This window comes from Taeniopygia guttata, chromosome 2 (assembly GCF_048771995.1).
Source record: "Taeniopygia guttata chromosome 2, bTaeGut7.mat, whole genome shotgun sequence".
Taxonomy (NCBI): Eukaryota; Metazoa; Chordata; class Aves; order Passeriformes; family Estrildidae; genus Taeniopygia; species Taeniopygia guttata.
The window spans coordinates 5515843-5527890 of NC_133026.1; the positions used below are offsets into that span (position 1 = coordinate 5515843).

General features: G+C 39.5%; 1 protein-coding gene across 5 annotated transcripts in view; it reads left to right on the top strand.

Moving 5' to 3' along the window:
- Nucleotides 1-12048, top strand: part of LOC100221337 (sodium channel protein type 5 subunit alpha) — a 217043-nt gene that overhangs the window by 38676 nt on the left and 166319 nt on the right. For all 5 annotated transcript variants that reach the window (XM_072925296.1, XM_072925295.1, XM_072925297.1 and 2 more), the window contains exons 2-4: nucleotides 1661-1979; nucleotides 3686-3803; nucleotides 8995-9085. In XM_072925296.1, coding sequence (XP_072781397.1) covers nucleotides 1713-1979; nucleotides 3686-3803; nucleotides 8995-9085 — 476 coding nt within the window. In that variant the 5' untranslated portion in view covers nucleotides 1661-1712. The remainder of the gene's footprint in view (nucleotides 1-1660; nucleotides 1980-3685; nucleotides 3804-8994; nucleotides 9086-12048) is intronic.

A 12048-nucleotide genomic window follows, 5' to 3' on the forward strand; every position in this document is an offset into this window, starting at 1 on the left:
ATCATTCCAGTGTGATAGACTGTGATCAATGACAATTTAATGAATTCATTTTAAAATGAAGTCAGAATAGGAGAGACAGTAGTTATTTGAAAGCGTCCTTTACTCAGAGAAATTGAGTCAATAAATATGCTATTTGTCATGCAGAGTCCAGTTAGAGTCTTGTTTGCTAACAAAAATGCTGTCATCACAGAGCCTAATAGACGCAAACTATCTGGAACTATCCATTGTAAATAGACAAATTCCATCTGAAAGCAGAAAACAAACGTTGTGGCTGAACAAAGAGTGGGATCCTGCATGCGTTGCTGAACGAAATAGGGTAGCCCACCTCAAAATCTACTATTTTGTTTGTCACCAGAGTGTGACAAACAAAATAGTAGATTGAGTATGAATGGCCTGGTGGTGGCAAAAATACAAGGTCTGTGTTTCTTCTGTGAAATGAGTTTTAATTTTTGCGGAGTGAGGGCTTCTCTCACTGGAAAAACATGCCTCTAAAGTGACTTTAAATTGCAAAATGCGGCTTCAGTGGATGGATTTGTGCAGGCTGCTAGAACAGGAATAAGCTTCATCCTTTTCCAAACAGTAGTTTTACATTAATTTTCACAGCTTTCTGTGTTGTTTAGTGCAGATACACGAAGGTTTTTATTCAGCTGTGCTTTTCACGCTTGGTTTTATTCATGTAAGTTGAAGAGATGGGACAATTCTTACTTGTTTTCATGCAGGCAGAGGCTGGAAGTGTTAACATTGAAGTACCATCAGGACAAGATGATCAAGCTTTACAGGTTTGGGTTAGAATCATAGAGTAAAATAATTTCTTGAGCTGGAAAGCACAAGGATCATAGAGTCCAACTCCTGGATATTCAAATTGGTCTTGGATGAAAGGAGCCTGGTTTTCAGATATGACAAACTGGCAGCAGTGGCTGTTCAGCATCTTGGAAGCTTGGTGTGCTTTCATGAAGGTCCCAGAGCTTTTCCAGGCACATCTGAGCTTCTGTCATCCTTCAGATTTCAGGGTGTGGAAGAAAAGAAAATGCTCAAAAGTCCTGAGGAGGTATCTTGAAGATGGTATTTCCAATCCCAAAGGAAAATTAAAATTATATTACAGAAGCCTAAGACAGAGATTATGAAGATTTTTTTATGGGATTTAAAAATCTAAACTTGACCCTTCACTCTTTAAATTTGGAATAGGACAGCTGGGGCATTTTTAGATTTTGCATCATGTGGCCAGACATCGGCTGATTTAAATCTGCCTTGCAGTCATCTTAGGAACATTGTTCATCCACTCCCAGAGCTGCATTTTCAAAAATGAGTTAGGAATCTGAATCTCTGCTGCTTTCAATGAAATTTAAGCTTGCGTGAATCTAAGTCGTGTCTTAATTTGAATTTAGGATCCCAAATGACTGAAGGACTGAAGAATATTCCACAGTCTATCTATAAAGTCTGTTTAGATTTGATCATGTGTGATTTCTTATTGGAATTACAATTTCAGTCATTTTTGTTTTCCTTGGTGTTCTATTAACCACATAAAAACAGATGAAGAGCTTCCTGATTATATATATCGAGTTTTTGGGGGTTGAGTTTGGTGGCGTTTTCTTATTCTGCTGGCTTTGTTCTTGTTTTCCTCACACCGCTAACTCTTGATAACTTTTTTTTTTTATTTCAGCTGTTTCCACTACTAGGAGTAAAGACCAGTAAAGACAAAGCAGGATGAAAAGATGGCTGACTTCTTGTTACCACCGGGTACTAACAGCTTCCACCGGTTCACGCCCGAGTCCTTGGCTGCCATCGAGAAGCGAATTGCAGAGAAGCTCGCAAGGAATGCCAAGCAGGAGTACAGAGAGCAGCTGGGCGAGGAAGAGAAACCTCAGCCTCAGTTTGACTTGCAAGCTTGCAAGAAGCTGCCTGATATCTATGGGACTGTTTCTCCAGAGCTCATTGGGGAGCCCTTGGAGGACATCGACCCTTTCTACAACGATCGCAAGGTGAGCACCAACCTGCTCCTCAGCCTCTGCTAAAGCGTGACCTCTTCTATGAGTGCTCTGCTTGTTATCTTTCTACAAAAAGTAAAAATACTTCTTTCCCAGATTAAGGATCAAAATGTGGGCATGAGCAGGGCTCCCAGGAAACATCTAAGCAGGAGGGCAAAGAGCGATAAAAAGCATAATTTAAACTTGTGTGTTTTCAGATAACCCTGAGAATGAATATACAATATCTGAAATGAGCAGAGCAGTAGCTGAGTTAATTTAAGCCAGAGGTTTTTATCTGCCCTATCTTGCCTTCTGCATGAGCTGTGACTTCACAGGTCTGCTGTTTATCACTTAAGCCCCTTAATGTTAAGGGCTTCTGGGTGACTTGAGCCTTGTGCGAGCACTCTGCACAAGAGCAGGAGGCACCTTCACAACCATTCCTGGAGAGCAGCAGTTCTGTTCCTGCTGGGGAAGAGCAAAACTCCATTTAAGATGACCAAAATAGAGCAGAAGGGAGGTGTGAGCAGCATGTGCAGTGCTGGCGCTTTGCAGAATGGTGAACTTTGTCCCAAAGTGAGCATCACCTGATGAGGGATCACGTGCAGGCTGGACCAAAGCCACGGCAGTGCAAACAGCTTCTGTCAAAAGGCTGTTGACAGCAGAGCTGGGCTGGTTGCTTACTACAGTTCATTCCCCTTTCCAAGCATTTCACAAACCAGAGGATAAAATAAAGCTTGGAAGGCCTTTGTATTTTTAGGCAGCTTCCAGTTTTTTCAGGTACTGCTGTTCCTGATTTTGGGCTATGCTATTTCCTGTAAACAATGAATTAATATGACCATAATGGCACTTCCATTAAAACAGTGTAGAGGTACGTGCTAGAGCTACAGAATAAAAGTTAAATGGATAGAAACAAACAGATTACTTACCTGGAAGGGCCAGAATTAATTTACCTTTTAATTTGCCTGCTATCCCTGGGCATAAGCAACAGGATGTAGATTTGCAATTTTAGTGCCATGAAGTTTTTAGACTCAAGGTGTGTGAATTACTTAGATTTTGTATCTTGCGTATCTCAATTCTGTCTCTGAGTGAATATTAGTTCCTCTATGCCTGGTGGGGCATCTTCAGAGCTCTGCAAATTGGGTCAGCATCCAATTCACTTTTGTTTTGGGTTTAAGTTAACTCAGAGAATTGTTTTTCTCTGGCCATATTAATCTGAGCACAATGAGAGTGCTTCAGTGCCAAGGTCAGATCCTAGTGTGGAACTGTGCCTCCTACAACTTTTTACTTGGCGGGACAAAATTGAGGGCAATAAAGTGTTCAAAGTAGAGAAGATGGATCAACAACAGGGTGAGATTTGCAACACCTGGGAAGAAGAGCATAACATAATTTCTTCCACCATATTTTAGTCTCCAGGTAATTTTTTATTTTTAAAGGTGATTCTGCTCTCTTCTCAGCTCTCTTCCCTCCATGGTGGAGGTGATGGCCCAGGACCCACTAAGGGTTGAAGAAAGAAAAACTACTTGGGATAATACAACAGGACAATCAGTTCTGTAGGGAAGGCCTTGGACAAAACTAATCACCAAGAGAGAATAATTTTGGGGGTCTTGGGAGGGGGTGAAAAGTATGGGATTCTGGCAGGAGTTTCCCAGTGGGATGTGGGCTCGAAAAGCTGAACATAAATGCAAATACTGAATGTTCTCATTTCCTGTTTTGTTTTCCAGACATTTATAGTACTGAACAAAGGGAAGACAATCTTTCGGTTTAGTGCCACTCCTGCCTTGTATATACTTAGTCCTTTCCATCCAATCAGAAGAGCAGCAATTAAAATTTTGGTACATTCATATCCTTTCTGTTGATTTTCCTCCTCATGTATTTTATATGGGTTTTAAACACAGATGGATGGAAGTCAGAAACCATTTTATTTCATTAAGCTGTTTTAAATCTTTTGGCTGAATTTGCCTGCACAAGCAGAAATGCACTTGGATTTTCGGTTTGTTTCATTTATATTGTTATGTGAGCTATAAAAATGACTGTATCATACTGCTGGCATCAGATAATGTGAACTGCAGTGGATAGTCTGGGGAGTTTACTCAGGATTAAAAGATGGGAAGGGACTGATGATCTTTACTGAAAGGAAAGTGGGTGTAGTACCTCAGAAAGGAAAGCAACCAGGGGAAATCTGCACTGATGGAGATTCCAAGCACTTCAGCAATCCCTCTGTGACACTGCAGACATGATTTAATTTTGAATTGCTTCAGATCAATTTTTTTTTTCCCTGAAACAAAATATTTCAAAAATTGTCTTGTTGATTCTTTTCTAGTTTGTTTATTTGGATATGTTATCTGACAAGGAAAAAAGGCACAGACTGTCCTGCTGGACCTTCCAATGGAAGGACAGTGCCTGATTTCCTGTAGCTCTGGTTTGAAGTCATGCAAAACACACTGCAGTGGTTGGTTTTGGCTTGTTTTTTTATTTTTTTTTCACACAACCCCAGAAACGTTCTATTCTGACATAGTCCTATCTCTGTGGAAGGCCAAACTGACCCAAATGTTCAGCTTTCTGTGAACATTACTAAAAACACACCTTTTTTCATGACTTGGCTGCTTTCTCTAGGGTGCACATGGGAGACCAGGCAGTGATAATTCAAAGGCTTCACATGCTGCTCTGATCATTCCGTGATGTTTTAGTGATGGAAATCCCTCATCTGTAATGCTCATGTCCATCACAGAGAATGAATAAATATTAAGTAGGTAGCATCTTAGAAGCATTGCCTAATTATCAAATTTCAGGGAAAACAAATAGAGAAATAAATCAGATTCCCACTCCACACAGAGAGAAGAAAAAAAAAAAAGGTGATACTGTAGATATTCCATCAAACAGAAAAACAGGTGGAGCTTCTGATTGTAATAATTCTATGCAAAAATGACTATGTGTTATCAGCCAAGATATTATTATGGTTACTAAGAATACACTGTAGAATTCTGCAGAGAGATGAGCTGGTGGATCAGATTATGTGTGCACACAATGCAGCACATGCAGCTGCATACCTAGAGCCCAACCAAGTTTTTTAGGCACAGTTACCTCAGCACAGCCTTGCTGAAGTCAATTCAGGTCAATGCATTTGCCCAGGTGTGGCTAAGGGAAGAATCTGAAAAGTGAGCTTCTTAGATAGAAATTGAGAATATTGCTTCCAGCTTTGGAGGCTTGTTCTGCCTTTTCTTCCCTTTTTTCTGCATTGTCTGGTGAAGCCAAGAGGTCACAGGAATATGTAGCACAGGACCTACATGCCCTTGGTAGCAGTTGAACAGAAGATAAATAAGCAAGGAATCCTTATCACATTACTTCTAAGGATAAAGACCTGGAGGAGAGCATTTAAAATATCTATCAGGAAAGAAATATCGTCAGATAAGGAGTGTAAGATTTTGGGAGTGGCAGGTCTCAATGCAAACATAAGTTTAGCTCCAGAAAGACAGAAATTATCACCTTGTGTTGATTATGTCGAGAGATCCCACAGCTCAATCTTTGGCAGGCACAGGCAGGAGAGAACAGCTCCAGTCCCAGTGAGACAACGAAGATCCTGCATTAGGCACTGATTTGTTTTCTGTCAATAAAGACCTTTTGTATCAACCTGAAATACAAAGGCCAAGTGGCTGAGCAGGCAGTCGATATCCCAGGCAGAAAGGAGCCCAAACCCGCAAGTACTCAAGCAGATAATATCACAGGCATGGACCTGGGAACCAGATCTATCCTCTTGCGTGACTGTAATCAAGCAATCTTTATTTTCCCCAGGGCAAAAGCCTGAAAGGAGCATTAGCAAATGGTGCCCTGTCACGTAAATATCTGTAGCAGCTTCTTTAGTGGATGCCATATCTCAATTTCCAGCCATTGAGTGCACCATGAAGGCCAACAGTGGAACAGAATAGAGAGGACAGAGTAAAATATAAAGAAGCTGTGGGGGTCACATTTCTTGGTTAAGTAGCTGTATGTGGAGCTCTTTCTCTGAGATGTCTGGCAGGATAGATGCTATGTGTTCACTGCTCATCTAGCCAAGACTGCGAATTCCAGTCTTTCAAAAGTACACCCTTCCGAGGGGAAAAACTTCCACAGCCTCCTAGTAATGTTTATTACAACTAATAATGTATCTTTAAACCCCTTCTAGGTATTTCTCCTCTTATTCAGAATCTGTGAGGCCTCATGGATGGTCCAGAGCCCCCATGGCTGCCCAGAAGGTGGCCCTGCTCCACTCCTGTCCCAGAGCACTTGGGGAGTGCAGGATTGTATTCCCAATGTGATGAGCACCTTTTGTCTTCTGCATCATTATTAGCTGTCATTAACATTTTTATTAGCTATCTCCACCTTCTAATGAGATGAAATCAGTGTCAAAATTTCTTTGATGCTTAGTGTTTAAAAGACTCCTCTTAGTTCTTCTTGCCTGCAAGCCAAGGACCATTCTGTGGTGTCCTTAGTTTCTCCAAGCAGTTTGCTAGCCTGTAGCAATTGTAATTTCTAGTTTTTCTAGGTTTTATAGACACTTTTTCTCACTTTGTCACTGATCCAGGCTGGAGGTTTGGCAAAAATGACCTTCCTTGGTGCTAGAATTATGGATTCTGGTGAGTCAGAAAAAAATAAAATAATCTTCTTACAGAAGTTCCAATCTTTGTGCATATTTTCTGCTTGCAGCTTTCCTTCCATCTTATTTTGCACACTTGCCATAAGGCAAAATGAGATCTTGTGAAGCACCAATTAAACATTCTATTCATTGGGACTAACCTTTGCTTGCACATATTATATGTAATTTGGCAATGATCACCTGAAGTGCCTCTAGTATTCAGTCTGCTAATTAACAATTATCCATCATAATGAAGTCTAGAATAGAAGTATGCTGCGTTGGACTCGATATCTTTGTGCTAGGAGATAAAATTTATAACTTTTAGAATCAGTTTCTGCAAAGGCTATTCTGTAACCTCAAATTGGAAATAATAGGTTTAATTTATTGCAGAAAGGATCTTGATGAGTAGCTTAGTATATTTAGTTTGTAGGCTTTGGAAAAATTGATTTAATAGCAGTTCTAAGATAGGGAATGGACAATGCTGCTAATACAGCTTATCTCAGTTTTATCTTCTTTGCTTTGTCTTTCTGAGTAGATCATCATCATGGACTTTTTCTAATGCAAACAATTGCATTTGATTTCAGGTAGGAATGCTAATTTTCATTCTGTGGGGATTTCTGTGTTCTCTTTCTACTTTAACACAGACCCCTAACTTTGGTGCATAACCAGCTGAATTGTTTCATTCTTTTATGTTCTTTGTAGTTTTCAGCTTGGTCATGAAACACAGATTGAATTTGTAGTGTGTTTGTTGTCCCAGAGCTGACCCTTAACGTTTTCAACCTGTGTACTCTGGTTTGTTCTCTTGAATGAGGTGGTGATGACACCTGCCTGTAAGTGAGCATTTGGGAGAGCTGTTAGATTCAGTTTATATCACAAGGAAACAGGCATGTAGAAATCAAACCAGTGACTCTAAATTCCAACGCTGGAGTTTATTTACTTGGAATTAAAATATGCTGTTTGTTTGACATGGTCTGAAGATAGCTCTTTGGTTTCCTGTGCTTCATCCACTGGAGTTGAAAAAGTAATCCAGTGTTTTCTAGGCTAGCTGGAACTTAATTATTATGTTAACAAGAATGACAAAACTTATATAAATATATCTGAAGCTGATGGGTATTAGACATCCTTCCCAGTCCTTCAGTAGGAGGTGTTGGCCCAGAAGTGGAAGATGTTTGGGAGATGAGCAGTCCCTGTGAGTTCAATTACTGCCTTCTGTGGTGGCCCTGGGGAATCTGCAGGTTGGTTACTGCCAATTTAACCTTGCAGTTACTTATGTGGCCCATTGGAAAATGTTCCACTCTGTATTCAGCAGAGATTTTGGCTCTGCAAGAGGATAAATTTAATGCAAATATTTCAGGACGTAGGTTTGAAACTAAATCCTTCAATCACTATTCTCAACAAAAAAATAACACAAGCAACAAGCAGAATCAACTACAGAGGTGAAAAAAAAAACAATCCAAACTTCTTTTTTTTTTTTTTTTAAAGGCAAAAGAAATATATTTTTGGGTTTTACTTATATTCCCTGGGAAGGGTCCCTGCCTGTTGACTAGGTTGCAGGCTGTTTTTCCTTTGCCTCATCTTCTGTAGTTAGACTTTCCTGGTTGCAAGCCGTTATTGATGCAGGAAAATCCCATCATATTTTGTACTTTTTTTACAGAAAACAGCATGTACTTTTAGGAGAGCCATCCAGTGAATTATGTTTTTAATTTCAGGGATTTGATTTAGGGTGCTTTTTATGTTTATGGGTTCAGCTTAGCAGCGAAGTGTGTGAACTGTGCACTTGGGAGATTTGTTTTAGCCTCCAAGCAGGGAATTGGTCCCTCAGCAGAGACAGAGAGCCCTGCCCAAGGCTGGGCTTATTTGCCCAGCAGGTTTGCAGACCAAGACTTAAAATTAGTTCTCTGAAACTCATACTTGCTTTTGGTGAAACCTTATACTGAAAGCGAGACCTCAAGTCCATTAAAGAGATTAGAAAGACCAGATTTGTAACTTTCCCCTACTGCCTGAGAAATGTTTCAGGATAAAAAATGAAGTGGGAATTTGCAGACACAGGTTTTTCGGTGGATACTTAAATGAGATTAATCCCTCTTTTCATACAAAGTTGTGCACCTATGCACATTGTCATCTGACCAGCACAGCTGTAAATTTGGGGTATTGTGCTTTCAAAGGACTGCAGAGTCAGTACATTTGTTTACTGTATAAAGAATGATTAAAAGATGTAGGAAAAGAAAAAAAATGCAGGGAAAGTTCCCTCATTTTTCTATGTTCATATAATTATTTGTCTCCTTATGCACTTGCAAACAAATGCTTATAGTTCTTGTAGCAACTTGCAAATTGTGATTGAGCTGTCACATCTTATGTGAAAAGACAAAAATTTATGAAGTCTTGTATCAAATACGTTGTTTTCCTTAATTTGCCTATTTACATTGTTCAGTATGTTTATTATGTGCACTATTTTAACTAATTGTGTGTTCATGGCACAATCAGAGACTCCGTCATGGAATAAATATGTTGAGTAAGTATCCTTACTGCTTTACAGCTGTCCCACCCTCACCTCATCCTTCCTTTTGTTGTGTTCTTATTGGCATCTTGTTTGCTATTGTCTCATTTCTTTCCAGCAGTACTGACTGTGGTGTCTGCCCTCACAAAATGGTTTTTCAGGTAGTTCTTTCAGCCTGTGAAAACTCCCTTAGTAAGCAAGCTAAATATTTTTAGTCCATGAATCTCATGCTTATTGCCAAAGGCACCTTTTATGCTACATCTGGATGAAATCACCTATTGAGGACAGCCCTGTTTGAAACTTGTCAGCCTTCCACAGTTCTCATTCAAGAGATTTGATGGTTGGACACATCAGAATAGGCTGATGGAGCTCAAGCTGAATTATTTCAGAGAATATTTCTTAAATTGACTTACCTCTATCCTTAGTCTGAAACTTAATGGATGCAAAAGTTTCTTTTGGACTGAGCACAGCATGAGACGTGCTCCCCTGTAATCATTGGCAGGAATACTATATGAACATCAAATTATCTGGGAACACTTCTATGAGAATTCCTGTCTTTTTAGCTTGACAAGGCTTCAGGAAAAATAGCAAAGGCGCTGCTTGAAGCGGGTTATTTTTTGTTGTTGTGGGTTTTTAAATTAATTTTAAAAGATGTTAAGGGGCTTCAGTGAAATGAAAACCCATTTCATTTCTTTAAGTTGGTTAAAATATTCCTTTTAGAAACAGATACCAGATGCACAAGCTAATCAACCTACAGTGCATTAAACAATTATTTTGGCTCATTGAACCAATCAGAACCCACTTTTTATTTTTGACTGACATATGATAAATGCCATCTGCTGCTTCATAGCCTGGTGGTTGGTCTACTCAGTGCTGTAAGAAAAGACAGTAAAACGCCCTTATTTAGGTTCCACAAAATCATGCAGGACACATCTTCTAGGCCATAAATTACTAATTATAGGCAGCACTGATCCAAATATTTCATCCCGTCACAATAACATCCTAATCCCAGGATGTTTCATGTATAGTGTGGTACCCTCAAGTATGTCTGTGGTTGTCCTTTCCCTGGTGTTGTCCTTCTCCCAGTGAAAACTTTCATAACCATTGCCATGATGTTTTCTGCTAAGTCATGGACATCTCATCCACGTGATCATCTCATCAAACTTTGGTCACTTGGTGTACAGCTGAAAATTCGAACATTCGGGAGGAAAAACCCAAGAATTATAATCTTGTGTCTTCTGCAAGCGGGAGAATGTGGATGATTTTATCAGTGCATCAGGCAGAGCATGCAGAAAACACAGAACAGAAATGCAGATGGACTCATGCAGCATGGAGTGAATCCTTCCATGTTTCCTCTTCTCCTGTGTCCCCTCATATCTCTCAACTTTTCCTTCTCAAGTGCATGGAATGAAACCAAAGTTAAGAACTTTGGAGGAGCAAAATAACCCAATGAACTGTAATTCAAAATGATTAATATTGGATTTGGAGAAGATACATTTAACCCATTTTGTTCTGCTGTTTCAGAGACTCACAGGGGATAGAAGAATAACCTTGTTCAAATATTTGTCCTAGATCTTCCTTTAAAGCATTTTCCTTACCATTTTGAAAAAAAAAGAAAAGGAATCAGTTCAATTTTCCCCCACTAAATTTTTTTTTAAGAGCCCTGACTTTTGTTGTTAAAGAAGCTGTTCAGTTGCTGGAGGACTTCGCCCGATCCATTTAGAATTAGATGATGATTATACAATCAATTAAACCCATCTGACATGCAGAATAAATACAAGTGCTTTATCATTTTAATGAGCTTATGTACTGTTAAGGATTTTTTTTTTTTAGTTCTTTGCATGTGTTTTCTGTGTGTATTACTAAATACACATGCTTAAAGAGACTGTCACATGCATGACCTATATTTGAAATACCAGAGCAAAGCTAAATAGGAGCAGTGAAAAAGTTGGGTACAAGATAATGCTCGGGTATATGGTCAAAGAGGAGCTGTGAGACAGATTTAATGCCCACTTCTGCACCCAAACTCTCCTGCTAATCCCCATTTTAAGATGAAACACACTGAGATTTTATAACGTGTGAGTAGCACTACAGTGTGACATGATGGCAGGAGGGCAGGATATCTGTGTATTTGACCAGTTGCAGTTCAGTGTAATACAGCTAAATATATTTTATGCATAATGTTCTTCCTTATATTGCCACCTTCAATGGGTCACACCTTTTTTTCTACCAAACAGGAATCTGAACTGTTACAATTTTTTTAAATGTGTGATGGCACCAATTGATGTTTAGGCACTGAACAGAGAACACAAGCCAGTGTTTCCAATGACAGCCCTTCACATCATGACTTATGAGATTTGTGTTTTAATGGATTTGAGGTGCTTGAGGCTTTTTAATAGGCTTTGGTATGATCTGCATCTTCATTAGGAGAAAATGGGTAGGGAATGCCCATGGTAGACACTAAACATTTATTTCTTTCGTTAAGATATGGCCTAGAATATCCAGTCCATTGGGCTACGTGTCTTAGGCAGCAACATTAAAAAAGAGCTGTTGTATGCCCTGAACTCTGTCTCTGATGGCAGGTAGAGCCCTGGGTGAGTACAGATCTGAGAGGTATAAATCAGAGCCAATTCTGTCCTCCACAGAGATTTTGCTAAATTTTATTACAAGTGTCATCTTTATTATGAAAGGTAAGATCTATGTTCCAGCCCAGATCGTCACAGTCAAGAGGCTGTTGGTAATAACTTAATTTACCAGGGGGAAAAAAAGCCAGGCTTGTGCCTCCTTTACTGTCAGGAAGGTTAAAATTACTACATACAGTAGTCAGGTGGGAGTTTTTCAATTCTTTTTTAGTGAGGGCATTTTGTTGTTTAATTCTTAAGGCTGGTGTGATTTGCCAGGGTTAGTGAAACACAAGGAAATTTGCAGGACAATTACCCTTTCTAGCTGATAAAAACAAGTGGTGGCATGTTTTTAAT